The sequence below is a fragment of the Pinus tabuliformis genome, chromosome 3_2 (genome assembly GCF_031772625.1).
Source record: "Pinus tabuliformis cultivar Carrire ecotype Pingquan chromosome 3_2, CPIR1, whole genome shotgun sequence".
Taxonomy (NCBI): domain Eukaryota; kingdom Viridiplantae; phylum Streptophyta; class Pinopsida; order Pinales; family Pinaceae; genus Pinus; species Pinus tabuliformis.
This window is the reverse complement of record NC_142302.1, coordinates 37,588,226-37,606,933: the sequence shown is the minus strand read 5'-3', so window position 1 is coordinate 37,606,933 and position 18,708 is coordinate 37,588,226. Positions and strand designations below refer to the sequence as shown.

The window sequence follows — 18,708 nt, the reverse complement described above, 5'->3', positions numbered from 1 at the left end:
GAGAAGTTACCAAAACAGACATATTTGCAGCGATACATTTTAAATGAACGTAGCATATGCAGTTTCACAAACAGAAACTTGACCAGTCATAGTACAGAATTGGTGAAGATAAATACCCATAAGACCATCTACATACTCATTGTAACAGAAAATCCCAAAATACACACAAGAAATATGATCGAGTAGTTGATTCAACACATTGCTGTCAAATTTCTTTTATCTTTCGAACATTCAAGCAACAAACTGTTACAAATAGCGATGGTCCATGCAGTGCCAGAAATTATTTTGTGTTGTACTGAATAATTATCTGTCTTCCAAAGACTCCATATCATGCTCCCATTCTCAGAATGTCTTACACATTTCTCTCTATGAAATTCAACATTATTGAAGCCCCTTTCTTATTATGTTGAAGATACCGAGAGTTGAATATTTACAGAGTACATCAAATCACCAGATTTCTCTAATATTGTACAAAAACTATACATTGAAAATGATCATTCTTAGGATAGTAATGATATACATATTTTATTAATGAAAATAACCGCAGAAATAGACCATTCCCTTCTTGAAGTGAATTTGCAAACTACTCTTCCCCTTCAGAGCAGATGACTTGTTTTTGTTTTCTTTTCCTTCCTTTCCTAACAGGCTTCTCAAATTCAGAATCGTCCGACTGACTGCCACATTCATCTGACTTTGATATTTCCACTCCATTTCCAGTTTTTTTAGATGAATATTTCCGTAAATGGCAATCTGACATAGATCCTGTAGAAGCCATTTCTAAACTCAATTCAGATGCATTCACCTGCAAAGTTGTTTTCCGCTTCATATTTGGTGTACATGATTTCAAGCTTTTACTTGAGTATTGCATATCATCTTTAACATTAGTATCTTTGTTTTGAGAATAAAATATCCCAGATGGATCTTTAGTTTTTCCCTTCACTGCTTCGTCATTAGCAGATGACACTGATTTTGTAGAAATAGGTGATGGTGTCACTGAATCCAGCAATAGACCAGGATCTGGAATTTTGCTTTCATAACATGTCGTCCTGCGAACCAAACCTTCATAAAATCCCAATGTTAAGGAATCATTGATAAATAATCATAGGATTTGATACAAGTCTTTTAAAGTAAATTAACTGTTACAGAACATTTGACAAACTGATAAAGGTTTGACAGGGTCACCTGGCTTATTACCATGGTACACAGTCAACACATAGCAAAAGAGAAAAAAAACTTACTATAACTAAGTTAACATCTTTTCAGCAAAAAATGGAAAGAAATGTCATTTATCTATGTTCATTTCATTTCTTTATGGTCTTAGAAGTGTATAGGCCAGGGAAGCAAAACCTATGCAAATATATGGAGTACAACATTTTCGGGGTAAGACATTTACAGAGTCAAGCCTGTCATTAATAAATAGTATGGACTGTGGATGCAGGAGCTAGAGAAGATGCAACAAGTAGTGATGATGCATGATATGTCGAGATAAGCATGCAAAATAAATGGACTCAATGAATCTGAAGTAATTTTCTCATAGTTATTTACTTATGTTGCATAGGGACATATCACCCAAAAAAAACCCTCATACCCACCATTCCAGCATTTTGGGGAACTAGGGACACCTAGGAAATGCTCTAAAACTGCTGATAACTTCATCAGGGATGTGGTCACTTGCTGTCCCTACTGAAGATGTTACAGGCAGGTATCAGGGATGTTCCAGGAAAATTTTGGGGAAGTTCATTCTGTTTTAGGGATTTTTAAACTGTGATAAGTTTATCGAAATTTTTCTTATCTGCCTATCCACTGTTCGTTTCATGTTAGCAAGGGAATAATGAATATGATTTATTAAAGTAAACAACGCAATCTCCTTTTTATCCCAATGACAAATGATTAACAACAATAGTATATAAGCTACATAACTCAACCTGGCACCAAAACAATTGCATTGGTTTAGTGAGCAGCTTTCAAAATTATTTTAATAAACATGATGAAGTCCTCCATGTTGCTGGGATGCAAAGAATTATCTGACTGATCACAGTGTTCATTAAATAACCTCCCCATCTTGAAGCATGTCTTGATTTGGAGATCGAGTCCAATCTCCAAATTGTGAACTCCTATCAACATTTGAGCTGTTAGAATTTTTGTTCCTTTTTGCTCAAATGATATTTTAGACCCAATTCTCCACTTGTACTAAGCTTTGAAACAAGCCCTACCTTCACCAAGGCTTTTGAATCTTGTCCCAATTCAGAGATTGGGTCTGATCTCCAAATTGGGAACTGCTATAAACGCTTGAACAAATAGAATTTTTGTTTTTTCATGTTTGAATGATTTTTTGCTCCTCCACTTCCCATTCGAACATTAGGTCAAACCTTTTTAGGCCCAATTCTTCACTCATACCAATCTCCAAATCGGACACTCCCTTAACCAACGCTCTTGAAATCTCTGCTCCATTTGGCGATAAATTGAGCCTATTACTGCTCAAACTAGCAGGGGCCCTAGGAGGGGTTCCTATAGAGCAACTACAAGATTGAGGGCAACAATGGAGCGATAACCCACTGTCACCTTAGCTAAGGCTCCCTGCTCTTTACGGACTTTCACCAATGGGAGGAGTCTCGGTATATGAGGAATCACGAGAATATATGGTCAATGATAAGATAAAGAAGTGATTCCTAGGCCTATTCACAAGAGAGACTCAACTAAATGGGTTGCTTGCTTTAGAAGCAAGGTGATGGGCTCTCTAGGAAGGGCTAAGAGGGCCTTTGAGGATAGGGTGTGAGAGTATGCCTTGTCAAGGTAGCCCCTAGTCTCAAAAGGCCTTATGGATGCTTGAATTCTAAGTGATCTTTGTGGAATTGGAGTCAACAAGTTGCAGGACCACAAAGGGCCAAGTGGACCCAAAATTAGGTCAAGGATATGGAGTTGATCAACCAAGGATGTACTTGAACTAATTGGGAAAAGGAAGAGGATCAAAGTAAAAATAATGCTTTGATAATTTAATGCTATGATCCCAATGAGGTTACTAGCCAATGGGAAACCAAGGGCAAGAATTGATCTTCAAGCTAGGGCTTGAAATATCTCAAGATCCCACTGTCAGAATCTTGTGAAATTTGGAGGGCTTCTTGAGGACACACCAACGCAGTTGTGGGCAAGAGATTGAATTCTTTTGATGGCTAAATCATGAGAAAAGTGATGCCCTAGGTGACCTATGGAGGCTAGACCTAGAAAAGAGGGAAGGTGAGAAGAATTCTCTTTGAAAATGATCACCTATGGAAGGATCAATGCCTAATCCTTTGGGGAAGATGGATTCAAGATAAAATTTATGATTTAGAGGAACTGTACCCAATCAAGGAGCCTCCTAGACAACTTCGCATGGCAACAAGGGCATGAGAGCAGCTCCTAGAAGAGTTCATACTTGAAAGTGCGATAATTGATGACTTATCAAGATGTGTTCAATAGAAACAATCTCTAGGAACATTCTCCCATTCACACATGATACATGAAATGATGCAAAGATATAAAAGACCAATATTTCCACAATTTCGCATAAGAAAAGCAGTAAATTTCAAACTTGGTATAGCGAAAATCTAGCAACATTCATGTATTAAAGTAAATAACAAGAATATACATTAAAAGATCATTTACATGTGTAAAAGAGTGTATCCAACCATCATATTATGCCAATAGTGAAGCTCCAAGACAAGATAGAAGATCCAAACATCAAAATTCATTCATGTTATCCAAATTCATCCTCCAAAAGGAATAGTGAAAATCTTACAAGAGATAAGAACCCAATCCAAGTGATGATGATGAAAATGAATCATCTCACTTGTATTTATACACTCTCTAATAAATTCAATTTAGCTAAATTGGCCTAATTGAGCCCCTAAAATAAAATAATGTGCATAATAACAATACTTTTGGTGACAAGCCCACCAAATAGTTCAATAATGTAAAGATAAGCCTCTCAAGAGGGTCGAATGATCAACAAAGTAAGTCGTTGGGCCTTTGAGGATGCCTAATGAAGTCCAAGGGGTGCCATGATGTAGAAATGGACTCCAAACCATAGTTTTTAAAACCGGAACTGGTGACCGGACCGGTCCACCTAATGAACCAGTTTACCGACCGGAACCGGTCTAACCGGGACTGGTTTGGTCTAAACGAACCAGTTTTAAAAAAAAACATTAAATAATTAATTTTTAATGAAACAAAACTATTTTTAAGATGTAAAACCATGATTCCAAGCCAATAGAGACAAACTATGCAAGGTTTGCTCATTTATATACCATATAAAGGTGAATATATCAAAATGGCATCGAGTGCAATACGTATCATTGACAAAATAGCAAAATACATAAGAAATGAGGCTCTAAATGGCCTATAAAGTCCAAAAACAATGCTGCAAGCTATGAGGCCATTGGCCTACAGTCCTACTACAAGTCTACAGTGTACACATGATCAATCATCAGTGTTCCACGGGGACTCCCCCCCCCCCCTTAGGGGTCTAGTTTCCTCGCTCCCCCGCGCTCCGGGGACTTGGGGACGAGTAGGGGACATTTCCCCACACTCCCAAAATGGAGGAAACTCAGGGGGACGTGCTAGGGAAACGTTTCCCTTCCCTGAGGGGACGTTTCCCCACACTCCCAAAAATGGCCTTGCTTATAGTTTATGATTTAATAGACCTAAAGTGGTACAAAGCTACTTATGTTCTGTATGGGGATAACGTCTTGTGCTGTCTTTTGGTTTCAATAAGCGTTATTTTAGAGGGTCAGTATCATGGAAATTTGTTGGACCATATAGCACGTACATGAATTTTCCCTTTTAAAACTTCTCCTTTTTTTCTCAAGTGATGGCTGGATTACAGTGGGGAGATAACTGGAGTGACAGGCAAAGAATATGAGACATTCAGTTTGTGTTTTTAATTTGCGTGACATTTGACATACAAACTATGGAAGCAGCACCTATGTCATGTGGGAAATAATTGGGTGGACTATAGACTAACATGCGTTTACTGCAATCATGACAAAATACTATGGGCAACAAGAAATCTCAGGCACTGTTGTTATATATGAATTTATACAGTTACAAAATTTACACAGACCACAGTTGCTCAGCTTGAATTCTCAAGTCTGAAAATTATTTTCACCCCTGAAATACACTGCTAGTTTGAAGTTTGAACTACATGGCATTGCTCTAATAAGGTAGACAAATTATCCATGCCATCGTTGGTCACCCAAGTTGGTTTGCAGATGGTCATCCTGCAGTCAATGTCATTTGATAGTAAACTGTCAGAAACTCTTTCATGTGATCTTCTCATCTCTCCTGGAACTAAAACTCTTCTTTCAGCATATGGTGTACTGTCTATATTATATATAATATAACAAACTTTCTAGCTGTTGGATCCAATACAGCTGGACAACCCATTGTAGTTGCCCCTTCTACTACCAATGCAGTGTTCCTGATCTGTTCATTTACCTTTTCACAGAATTCAGTGGCTACCTTATCAAGCTGAAGCTCTCCCTCTGTCTGACCAAAATCTAAATTAGAATTTGACCAAGCTGAATTAAAATTTTAAATTTATTATTTTATATGATATTACAAATTTGGATAATGTCAAATGATATTCATATCAATGATCATGCTTTGCAACTTTTCAATTCAAACCAAATTGTCATAGTGGACTCAATTAATAAATTATATTTTATATTTATAAATTTTTAAGACCCTGACGCTCCCCCACGTTTCCTAAAAAATGGTAGGGAGCTTTTGCATAGGCCGCTCCCACGCCCCCTCGCTCCCTCGTCCCGGAACCTTGGTGGAACATTGTCAATCATCAAGTTCATCACCACTACTAGACACAGGATCGTCATCAGGAGCTACATAGACATCATCTGGTTCAGAGTCTGAGGATGCCTCAGCCTGATTTGCAACCTCAGTATCAATGCCACCAATGACAATAGAAGTGGACCTAATGGAAGCACAAGTTTGTCGACCAGCACGACTAGTGCCTTGCATTGGTTCTTTGCCTTTCCTTGATGCCGCTATTGATCCTGGTTCTGATGCCACCACATAATCTGCTTCATCCTCTGCTAAAGCCATGTCGATATCAAAATCATCCTCAAACACAGGATCTTCAGTCTCCTCCACCCATTCTAATTTTGGATCAATATCGTCCAACACAATGGGATCTAGATCAGATGTTTTGCTCATCATTTGGTTCCTCCTCAGTCGAAGGTTGTATTGCACGAAAACAAGATCATTTAACCGTTTTTGTTCCAAACGGTTTCTCTTCTTCGTGTGTATGCGCTCAAAAACAGACCAATTGCACTCACACCCTGAAGCATTGCAAGTTTGACTGAGGACTCTAATTGCAAACCTTTGCAATTGAGGACACTGGCCACCAAATGACTCCCACCAATGTGCTGCAAAGAAAAAAGACATCAATTAGTAACTTAGTTAATAATTTGAATTGTAAAGAACGTAAACAATTTTAACTTGAAAAGAAAAACAAAATGGAAATTGGAATTGCTTACCTGGTTGGTCCACATCTCTTACCATCTTTGCCAAGTTTTTGCCAAAAGTACCACCTGCCATATTGAAAACAGTAAGCTGTATATGTATTTCCAACTGGTCTACATGGCTAGGGACCATGCACTCCAAGCAATCAATCAATCCAGCTCTGACCTCCCCATCATGCAAATCTCCTAGCCGATTTTTACAGTGATACTTTGGGTTCAAAAAATACCCAGCTGCATGTATAGGACGATGGAGTTGATTGTTCCATCTGTTATCAATGATCTCCCATATACGGCCATATTTAGCTAACCTGTCCTTGTAAGCTGCCCATATCTGCTCCTTTGCCTGATCCATAGCCTCATAAATGTAGCCCATGGCCAATTTTTCCCCATCCACCAACCTTAGCACCTTAACAAGGGGCTCGGTAATTTTCACAACCTCTAGAGACCTTTTCCAAAAATAAGTGTCTAACACTTTCTTTTGGTGTCTTTTCCATCTGGTCTACGAGCCCACCGAGATTCAAACCATTCTTCAGAGGAAAACATTTTCTGCAAGTTTTTATGTTGACCATTGAGACATTGCAACGTGAGGAAGTGACTTGCAAATCTTGTAATTGCAGGCCTAACAAGCTCTCTGCCCCCAGTGTGTTTCCTCATTAGGCTCAATCCCCATGAGTGGTTGTAAATGTATTTTGTAATGCACTTGGCATGCTCTATAGTGTTTTTTACCCACTCCACTTTGCCTATATCCTCAAGCATGAGGTCTATGCAATGTGCAGCACATGGAGTCCAAAAAATATGGTCTTATATTTGGTCTCAAGCATCTTCCCAGCAAGAACATAGTTTGAGGCATTATCAGTGATGACCTGCACAACATGCTGCCCCCCAACTTCCTGAATAATGCTATCCAAAAGCTCAAATAGAAGGGTTGCATCCTTTACCTTATTAGATGCATCAACTGATTTCAAAAACATGGTTCCTTGAGGGCAAGAAACAAGGAAATTAATGATAGTACGGTTCTTTCCATCGATCCATCCATCTGACATAATGGAACAACCTGTTTTGAGCCATGAATCTTTAAACTCAACCAAATACTCATCAATGGAAGATATCTCTTTTTGCAAAAGAGCTCCCCTCAAGTCATGCATACTAGGACCTTTGAAGCCCTTTCCTGCAGCTATAACAGAGTCCCACATAGCTTGGTAATAAGGTGAGTGAGCAACATTAAATGGGATATCTGAATCATACCACCATCTAGTAATGTATTGATGAGAAGTTTCTTCGCATTGTCTTTTCCAATGTTGATCCAAAGTGGATTGAGAACTTGGCTGGGAGGAAGTGGGATTAGAAGAGGCAATGTTGGCAGAAGATGAGAAATAACTTTGGATGTTTGTTCTCTTTGTTCCTTTTGATGGTTGGCCAACAGAAGGATGAACATAGTGAAAGGGGTCATTGGTGGAAGGGATAGAAGAGGAGTCTTGAATCTCATAATCATCATACCCACTCTCTTTCATGGATTCTAATAATTCCCTCTTCCTTGCAATGTCATCTTGGATGGCCTTCTCCCTAGCCTTATCCTCATAGAATTTTTCAAGCTTGGAAATGTATTCTGCCCTAATAGGACCTAACAATGCATTTGGTGCATCACATGGCTTTACTTGGCCTCTTATCCCAGCCAAGTGTTGTTTCAACCTAAGAATACCCCCACCTCCAATAGATTTATGGCATAATTTGCATATCATTTTTCCATCAATTACATCACAATGAGCCCATACACTGTCCTTTCCTTTTGGAGCCATGTTTGCTTGAAATAATAACAATTTGCAAAGAAATCTGTCATTTAAAAAAAAAAAAATTGCAGCTAAGGAACATGGAAAACCAATGATAAATGTAGGAAAAAAAATGCACATGCAAGCTACAAAATTTGATAGCATAGAGCTAGAGAGTTCATAGCATAGATGATAGATCATTGAAGTGAGAAGTTTATAGCACATAAAAAAAAAAATTCATGGACAACAGACTCAAATGAGGAATTTTCAAGTGCAAATCCTTACCTGGAAATGCAAACTAGCTTCCTTAGCCTCCTCTTGAAGATGGCAAGTCCACTGACAGCTACACACTATCTCCAAAATAACTCCAACTCCAACTCCAAGATGACTGCTTCAGCAAAAACTCAACACTCTCCAAGCTCACAAACAAACTCACAAACACTCACAAACACTCCAAATCAGTTGTGTGAGACAAATGAGAGTGAGAGGGGCCTCTTATAGGCTTGGAGAGGGTGTCTTTGGAGGGAAAACACCCTTAGTTTCCCCCCAAAACCCCTAAACCACAAATAGGAATACGCTTTTTGCAAGTTACGGTGGGCATGCCTAAAATTGGTCGGTTTAGGACGGAACCGGCCGGTTTGTATCACCGGTTAGGGCAAAAAATGGGCGAAAGGGCCTTTCCAACCGGGTTTTTTGGCTGGTTTAGACCAGTGGCCTTGCTAATCGGCCGGTTAGACCGGTAACCAGTTTTTTAAAACGGTTTTGAAAACTATGCTCCAAACATAGTTGACAAGGGGTTGGACCCTTGCTTTCCAAACAAGAACCTGTCGTACTCCCAAGTGGGTGTGGGGGCACAAGGACGTCCTCATGGGTCTCCAAATAGATTGAATATGTCGATAAACCATCTATAAGGGCTGGAGTAATGACATAATGTAGCGAGAGACATCCTTTGGACCCTAGAACATTTGCCAAGTGTATGGTCCAACTGTGGGGCCATGTTGGGCATGGAATCCCCCGCAAGGCATGTTTTGGAGCTCAAAGCCCAAGTTTTGACCCAATCTTGTTGTAAAGCTCCACGAATTGCGCGCGTGGAGTGCGAAAGTATGATAGAGTCACAGGGTTGTCCGCCCTAGTTTTGTGATGTAATGTCGGTTGGATAGACCTACCCATGGTCTGCGGGCCATGGGATTGTATAAATAGAGCGAGGCTCTAAGTGTAAAGAAGGGAAAGTAGAGAGAAAAGAGAGGTTAAGAAAGTAAGGTGAAGTGTGTCTCTGGGTCATAGAGTAGGAGAAGGCTCTGCAGCTGAGTGCATAGAGGCCTAGTAGTCTGCAGCTGAGTGCGTGGACCGCTACAGCTGAGTGCGTAGGGCGGAGTCGAGTCTGTAACCAACGAAGGAATTAATAAAGGGAAGTTTTATCATAATTTTGTTTATCTGTTCTTGGGTTAATGCATGTTTGATATAATTTGCAAATATATTGTTTATTTACTGCGCGCACCTGTATGAATGGTTTATGATAAGTATAACTTAAAGAACGCAATAATCAACTAACATTGGAATACCAGTAAGGTCTTAGGTAATAACGCAAAAGTGCAACATTCGGCCCCCGAGTTGGGCTGCGCGAAGGCAGTTCATCACACTGCGAGGTACGGAACGGTACGCGAAGTGACTTGCGCGCAAGGCCAAACCGTGGACCACTTGAACTCATCAGACATCTCCAGGGTGCGGAAACCTGGTTCTAGCACCCTCCCATACTACTTTGGGTGAGACCTCAGTCCGCGCTCCGTGGACTGTTGCCGAAAGTGCTAGTAGTATTGGGATTTGTTTAGCTAACTTAACTCTGAACCTAGGTCAGGCCCCTATAAGCCAACAAATGGTTCTGTTGCTGGGCAGCGCAGGAAGCGGCACAAAAAGCAGCCGAGCAGGAAAAGGCCGCAGCAGCACAGGAAGCAGCCGCGAAGGTGGTCGAGGGCCAAACAACGCCTTCGCAGGGGCAAGCAGCAGAGGAAGTAGAAACAGGAGGAGGCGCAGACCCACGAACCACGTCCACACAGCTGAAGTGCCAACACCCGACAAAGCGGGCAGTATCGCAGAGGAAGGTCAAGGTTTCAAAATTTTCCATTGACCCAATCACCCTAACTGAGGGTGATCTGCACGAAATCGACGCGACAGTGCACAATGTCACAAATGAGGCTCTCTAGGATTTCATGCAAGAGCACCAGACTATGTTGGGGGCCCTCAGAGCGCAGTTGCAGGACTTACAGGCGCGTTCCCCTCAGGTCGGTACCCTTTCGACCAACCTCGCAGTTGGATCCACGGCACCAGAGCAGATGTTGCGTGCGCGGACGATGAACACAATAGTGTTGCCGGAAGGGGCTCTAGTAACATCAAATAAGGCCAACGGGTTTTTGGTTAGCACGATGAAAAGTGTCGGTGTTAATCTAGCTGCCCTTTCGCGCGAGACATTATATCTATTGCAGGATGGGATAACGGTAGAGCTGCGCGCTAAGGAGAGTCGCGTGTTCCAAGTCCTCAGTGAGCAGAAGATAAATATGGAACAACTCAGCTTGCAGCGCGACGAATTGGTGTCACAAAATCAACAGCTAGTGCAGGTGATAGGCGACACTTGCCAAAGCGTCCCGGAGCTGGCCATCCCAACAGATCTACCAACGGAGGTGCACATCCACAGGTTAGCAGTAGGAGTCTACGAGGCCAGGGAAGAAACGATAAAGGTTCAGCTAGAGCTGAATCTTCAGATCGTCGAGCTACGGTTAAAGGCGCAGCCATCCACTCCTCCGAAAGTCAGAGAACAACACGCTAGCGCTATCACAGCGGGATTGGAGGAAATCGGAGGTGCAGTGCAGAACTGCACCAGCATGTTGGAAGAATCCCTTAAGGTCCTCACAACTCTGCAGGAGGACCCCAACATCCAGCGCTTAGAGATAGAGGTGCGAGAACTCCAACAGCAGTATGACAGTGTCTAAGGAACTGCACAGACAGTGGTCCTCACCCAACAGCTTGTGAGGATGCAGCAGGCTAAAGCACTAAAGGAGCAGGTGGACGCGACACGACATAAGGAGGTAGTTCTCAAAGCGCGCGTCCAGCCTTAGATCAATGAGGCCTTCACCATCACGGCAGACATTGAAGGCAAGCTCGCGCACATACAGGGGATGCACACATTGATGTAGAAAAGTAGTTCGGACACAGAGGTCTCAGAACAGCGCATGCAGCAGATCCAACAAGCAGCAGCTCAGTGCGTTGCTGACCTCCGCGCAGTTCGAGAACAGTTGGAGGGACTCCGTGCAAAGATCGCCGCGCCGACAGAGTGACTTGAGGGCGAGTCACGATGTTTGTGTTGGGGGCCTGTTGGGCATGGAATCCCCCCCAAGGCATGTTTTGGGGCTCAAAGCCCAAGTTTTGACCCAATCTTGTTGTAAAGCTCCACGAATTGCGGGCACGAAGCGCAAAAGTATGATAGAGTCACAGGGTTGTCCACCCTAGTTTTGTAATGTAATGTCAGCTGGATAGACCTAGGATTGTATAAATAGAGCGAGGCTCTAAGTGTAAAGAAGGGAAAGTAGAGAGAAAAGAGAGGCTAAAAAAGTAAGGTGAAGTGTGTCTCTGGGTCGTAGAGTAGGAGAAGGCTCTGCAGTTGAGTGCATAGAGGCCTAGTAGTCCACAGCTGAGTGTACGGACCCCTACAGCTGAGTGCGCAGGGCGGAGTCGAGTCTGTAACCAAAGAAGGAATTAATAAAGAGAAGTTTTATCATAATTCTGTTTATCTGTTCTTGGGTTAATGCATGTTTGATATAATTTGCAAATATATTGTTTATTTACTGTGCACACCTGTATGAATGGTTTATGTTGTTAGGTATAACTTAAAGCACGCAATAATCAACTAACATTAGAATACCAGTAAGGTCTTGGGTAATAACGCAGAAGTGCAACGTTCGGCCCTCGAGTTGGGCTGCGCTAAGGCAGTACATCAGGCTGCGAGGTATGGGATGGTATGCGAAGTGACTTGCGTGCAGGGCCAAACTACGGACCACTTGAACTCATCAGACATCTCCAGGGTGCGGAAACCTAGTTCTAGCACCCTCCCATACTACTTCGGGTGAGACCTCAGTCCGTGCTTCGCGGACTATTGCTGAAAGGGCCAGTAGTACCAGGATTTGTTTGGCTAACTTAACTCTGAACCTAGGTCAGGCCCCTATAAACCAATAGGTCGTTTGGGCACAGTGAACCAAGTGCATCATCCTCATCCCAAAGGTGGAACACGAGCATTTGATGAGTGTTGTTGGGGATCCTGAAGTAATATCAGCTATAGTGGAAACCCATGGCTCTCTACGCTCACCCTGCAAGTGTCAATGTGGCCCTCTGGAGGGCTAGGACCCCGTATAGGGAGACCAAGCCCCAAATGAAGACCCACCTACAATCCTACATAAGTTCCAATGCGTCCCCTTACCCCCTAATACAACAAAACATTAGAATAATCAAGTAATAAAGCTTACAAGTCATGGGATCAATGGGGCACTTTATGGTGGCATGCCCTTCCATAATGGGTTTTGGCATGTGCAAGTGTCTCCAAGCTCAATAGGGGGGTTAACCAAGGACCCTATTAGGTGGTTTCAACCTCTAAAGGGGGTTACATGTCCATGGTACATCCCTCAAGTGGTAGGTGGAAAATGATATAATAATGGAATGGAGTGGGGATCAGGGGAATCATCCAGACCACATGTCAAGGTGCAAGGTTACCTATAATAAGGGAAGCCCACCCCTGGGTATATGAATATAGGAGGGAGAAAATCGTGGTACCTGAGTTACCCCGCCCTTTGTTTTTCCACTCTTCTTCATATGTCTTTTGTCTTTAATTGATTTTTCTTCATAACTGCTTGGGGCTCCAAGGGATGGAGAACATGATGTGTAATATGTAGCAGTGGATACCCCCTTGAGGTGGGGCAGTTCATTGCCCACCAAGGGTTGAGACAATCATGGGTTCCTTAATGATGGAGGGGGCTCATTTAGGGCCCATAAGAACCAGGGTGATGGCCATGGATAAGGGGTAGAGCTCATGTTTGGCTTTTGCCCACATGCTAAATTTGTATGTCTAGGCCATATTTTGCATTTTGTGATATATTTCCTATTGAGAGTGGCCAAATTATGACTTTTATTTTCTTTTTAACGACATCAACCTCTGGGGCATTGTTTCAAGCTTGACCCAAGGTGTGGACAAGGGGAGAGGAAGGCTAACCTTATCTGGACCCAGTAGACACATGTGGACCTGAACGGGAAAAGAGATGAATAGGGCTAAAATGAGTATAAGGGGATTAATGTAGGTGATATTGGGAAGTGGGACCACGCATCCAAAATCGAGATTTCCCATGTAGTGTCATCCCTAAAGCTAATGGCCAGTAAAGGAGACCCCACAGGATTAGGATACAAGGGTAACTAGGCAATCGGGCAGTGGAGACAAGAATACAGACCTAACCCATTTTTTCCGCCAAATACCCCCACCAATCCATGCCCAAAAGTGCCCATGACAAGTAAGAAAAATTACACAACTATACCTATTAAAAGCCATACCTTTGGGGTCGGCAAGTCCACGTTCAAACATACATTCATAACAGATGGGCAAGGGACCACATGGTTGGTTCAAGTGGCGGAGAAGATGGCACATCGAGCTATCTCGGGGCTACAAGGGGTTGCTCGTTGTTGGCTAAGGACCATCTAGGAGAAAAAAAGTCTCCTATGCATACTACCCACAAGTGGTGGGTAACAAGGCCTTCCGCATCAAAAATTAGCGAGATAGGGTCATGATTTTTCAATGAAGCCCCAATTCTCAAATTGACCACCTTTGTGACCAACCTTTTGTTTGCCTATTTGATCTCTTTCAAGCCTCCATGTAGCCTTCAAACACTTGCTCACAAATGAGAAGTCTTACATTTAAAAAATCTTTAAAGTACAACTATAATCAACCCAACTTTCAAAATCAGGGCTCCTTTCCACTAAATGCTCATATCTCTTCCCAATTTCCTAATTGGTCAATTTCTTTGCATCAAGCCTCCTTGTGAACTCTTGCTTTGATTTAAAGATCAGATCTAATGGCCAAATTGGTTCCTATTTTTTCAAACAGTGTGAGAATCAGAATGAGTCATGTTACCTAACAAATATGGGTAACGCATAGTAGAATTTTTTTCTCCTCTTATGACAACCAGCCAGCTAGTAGCACCATGATGATCCACATATAGCTTTATGTCAGAGATCTTCATCTACACTCCGATCAGTGCTCTCTCCCATCTGACATACTTCTTGAAGGAAGGTAGGTCATCTATTAAAAGGTACACTAAACATTTTAGTAATCATGTGCTTGAATTTAACGCTAAGGGCATACCAATATGAATCACAAGGAAAGTTGGATGATTGACCATTCTCGAGTGTATCCTTGTTCCCACACTTCACTTCAGAGGTTAGCCTTTGACCCCAGTGCAATGTGACCTCCTCTAAGGCCTTCATTTCCTAGTTTAGGAGGGGCACAAATAGGAGGCATTGATTGATATAGTGTGCCCAAGGTAATCCATACTTATCACTTTACATCTATCCCTTTTATTCACCTCCATTATTTGGGTTGATTGTCATTGGTCATTGAGATTGGTGCCCTATATCCAAAGCTATGAATCAAGGCCTGGAAACCTTGCCCTCAGAGGTTGATGCAGCTAAAAGAAAGGTAAAAGCATGAAAAGCCACAATAGAAAGAAAATGAAAAATGAAAAAGATGGTTGGGACATATACTTAATGTTAATTGAAGTTGGAGATGGAAGGGTTCTCCTAAATTTAGAAGTGTGTTAAATTTGGCAGAGGGACCCACAAGTGAACCTAAGGCATAGTTATAGCTTCACTTAATTTTGACTTGGGAAAATTCTAATTTTTCTATAGTCAATAATAAAATAAATTGATCTCATTTATTCGTGAAGTTGATGGGCCAATTTGACTTGAGTTAATGGGCTGGTTCGAATTGAGTTGATGGGTCAGTTCAATTTTATAAAAAGGGAATGGCGCAGACTTGGCTAATCAGAATAGGCATTAGAGATTTGTTTGTTCAACTCAGCAAAGGAGATTTTCCAGATCAATGCATTAGGGCAGAGAAGAGAGGTCGAATTGCCTCAGATTTTCTACAGCCAACGCGTTTCTCTTTCAGGGTTGAGTTAGGTTGCGCAGAGGGGTCGATTCAACCTATAACAACTATGCACTAGCCTGTAACAATTGCGCATGTAAGGAGGCCGAGTTGGTTAGAGGAGCATAGATCATTGTGTTGTGGATCAGCGAATTGAAGGGGAATTTTTCCCAATATATGTAATCAATTTCTGAGACTTTTGCTAAGAATAATAATAGAACACACAAGTTAGTAGGTTTCCCTGGTTGGGGTTTCCTGGGTAATTTTTGTTGTATTGTTTGTTCAGTACTTGTATCTTCCTGAATTTCTTTTCCACCGCTATTAATTGTTAAAATATTCAACATATTTAGTAAAAGTGTTTGGAGTTCATTTTGCAATTTCTTCTTCGCAAAATTTTTATTAAATTAGTAGTTGAGTATAAGAAAACTATAACGTCCCAAATGAAAAAAAAAAATGGAACAAGCACTTCACATAAAATTATCATGCATTTGACAAAAGATTGCCATATAAAATTAAGCAAAAAAAGCACTGCAATCCCATAACAAAATGAACAGGAAAATACTCAACTTTATTATATAAGATGAACTCAGGTTTACATGCACATAGAACCCATATAGCTGAGATAATATGGCCTCAAACAGATCTACAATAATGCCACAATCGGCCTCCAAAACAAACTGAAAAATAATAAACTACAACCTGTGAACCCTGAATGGATCCACCAAGGGAGGAGATGGGTGCTCGCCCATTCTCACTGAACCACCTGAGGGTTTTCGTCCTAGGGCTACTGTTGAAGTACAAAACCAGGTTCTCCAGAGTCCAAACCTCACCACAAAGACAATACACAAATCCAAGCTATCTATAAATGACCTTCTCCTCCTCTTTTATAGATCTGATGGATAGATCTCCAAGCCTCTAGAAGTAGCTTATTTTATTATTATTATTCTAGAAGCTCCTCCATTGACTTTATCTTAAGTGACCCCTTTTATTTTATTTTATTTTACTTAAGTCACTTTTGGTCCATTTCCTCTAATTAATTATTTTTTCCTTAATTAAATGACTAATTAAAGTCATTTTTAATTAAGGAAAATGGTAAATTGCCCACCATACTCTCTTCGGCCACTGGAAGTCACTTCTCAGCATCCCATCCTGTAGATCTTCTCGTTTCAGTTCCAACGAGCTATTACATTGAGGTGTTCCATCAATTAGTCTCCTCGGAATGCCACCTCGAACATAATTAATTAAGTTATGCTAATAATAACCTCATTTTACATGAATTATCAAAAAGTCACGGAACCAAAACAAGATGTGCGGAACTACTCATGATGATGAATATGCCAAGCGAATGCCACCGGACACCATAAAAACTCCTCAAAACTGCATCGAAACCCCTAATGATATAAACCTACTCCACTGACCTAGCCATCCCCTCCCCTGGAAATCCACCGTAGTTGTACTATGAAGAAGAATAAAAACAGGGACATTACAAAAACTAACATGGTATCAGAGCGGGTCTCTGATTGAGGACCAAAAAGCATGTTATTTTCCTCAAGACCAAGTGAGAAACACAGGAAAGGGAACACAAATCACTTCAAGGTTGTGCTAGTGTATTCTTCTAGCAGGCTCTGTGCAAGGATTTCTGAGTAGATCGAACAAGCAGAATGGCATATTTGGGGTTGAGATTTAAGGAAAAGGAGCAAGGAGTTTGGGAATTTGTGTAGAGTCCACCAGTTGCACCAGCATATCCTCAACAACTAGTCCAACATAACAAGAGGGATGCAATGGCAAAAGAATAACCTTGAAGCAATCAAGGATCATATCATACCTCACCTTTCCGAAAAGAAGACATCTCAGGCCATGTGGACTACTATCTTAGAGTTGTACTAGGGTACGATTAAGGCCAAGAAGCTCGTACTCAAAGATAAAATCAAAAATATCAAGATGACTAAGTTTGAGTCCATGATTTCTTACCTGACTAGATTCACCCAAGTGAACGATGAGTTAGTCGGGGTTGGGGAGACAGTTTCAGATAGAGACCTTGTCAATTTTGAACTATTGGGTTTTCCCAAGTCATTGGGAAACTTCACTGATGCAGTGATTGGTAGAGAAAAGCTTCCAAATTAAGAGCGGTTGTGGAGTGATTGCATGCAAGAGGAGATTCGGGGGCAGGCTAAATCTGGGTCTCATGCGAAGATTGAGGAGGAGGAAAACTTGGCACTAGCTGGCAAAGGGGGCTAGGCTAAGGGCAAGAAGAATCTAGGAGGGGTTGAGTCCAGTTCAGGAGGAAAGAAGAAGAAATATCTCAGCTAAGTGAAGTGCTTCTCTTGTCATCAGTTTGGGAACTACTCCACCAAGTGTCTAAATAAGAAGAAGGGATCCAAGAAGTATCATGTGGCAGCATCAACAAAGGTGAAGGAGTCACTTCTTAGTTTAAGAATGAGTTTCCGCTCATAGCTTGCATGGCAACATCAATGGCCAACAATGTGTGGTATATTCACAGTGGAGTGTTGTCGCCCAAATTGTACACCAGAATGCAACAACGCTTAGAGTAGGGGTTGTCACTCTGATCCATGCCCTCTTCATTCAATTTGTCTCCTAAATGTACGCTAAGGGGATAGTCCCTACGGATAAGATGATGAGAAACTTGTTGGGAGCCAACAAGTCCAGGAGACAAAACTGAATGGCCTAGCAACTTGGGTTAAAATTAAATTGCAAGTCAAATTATTAAGCACAACTTGATTAGATTCTTCAAGATTAAGCATAACAAGCGGGCGAGAGCCCACATGGTTGGCTCAAATATCTAAAGATCTCTACACAAAAGATAGATTATTAGTTTCAAATGGGTTTGATTCCCAAAATATTCTTCAAAATGGATATTATCCCTACAAAACTGCTACTTAGCCAAGAAAAATCGAATCCTTATGGATGAATGAGAAAATATTCAGTGAAAACCAACCATAAACCTTTACAAAAAATCATTTAGCCTTGCAAAACAAGTATTAGCCCTCAAAATCAATTGCAAAGATGAAATTAAGCCCCTCTTGGGCTCCAGCTAAGTCAACAAGGCCTAATTAAGCTTGCGGCTAGGGCTTATAGGCTTGATTAGGGATGCGGGTAAGGTGAAGTGACCTTTCTAGGGTTGTGGGCAAGGCCTAGAGCACTCAAAACCCTTGCGGCCACCTTCTGCAAGAAAAATTTGTCACTTTCAAGCCCAAAAATTGACCCTAGCTTAAAAAATACCGCCTGCAAAATCACC

At 41.5% G+C, this 18,708-nt stretch overlaps 1 protein-coding gene across 1 annotated transcript in view; it reads right to left on the bottom strand.

The window, feature by feature from the left end:
- Window positions 1-212: 212 nt before the first annotated feature.
- LOC149179699 (uncharacterized) overlaps window positions 213-18,708 on the bottom strand; it is a 334,331-nt gene continuing 315,835 nt past the window's right edge. Inside the window, exon 13 of the mRNA XM_089418039.1 lies at window positions 213-1,059. Coding sequence (XP_089274165.1) covers window positions 584-1,059 — 476 coding nt within the window. The 3' untranslated portion in view covers window positions 213-583. The remainder of the gene's footprint in view (window positions 1,060-18,708) is intronic.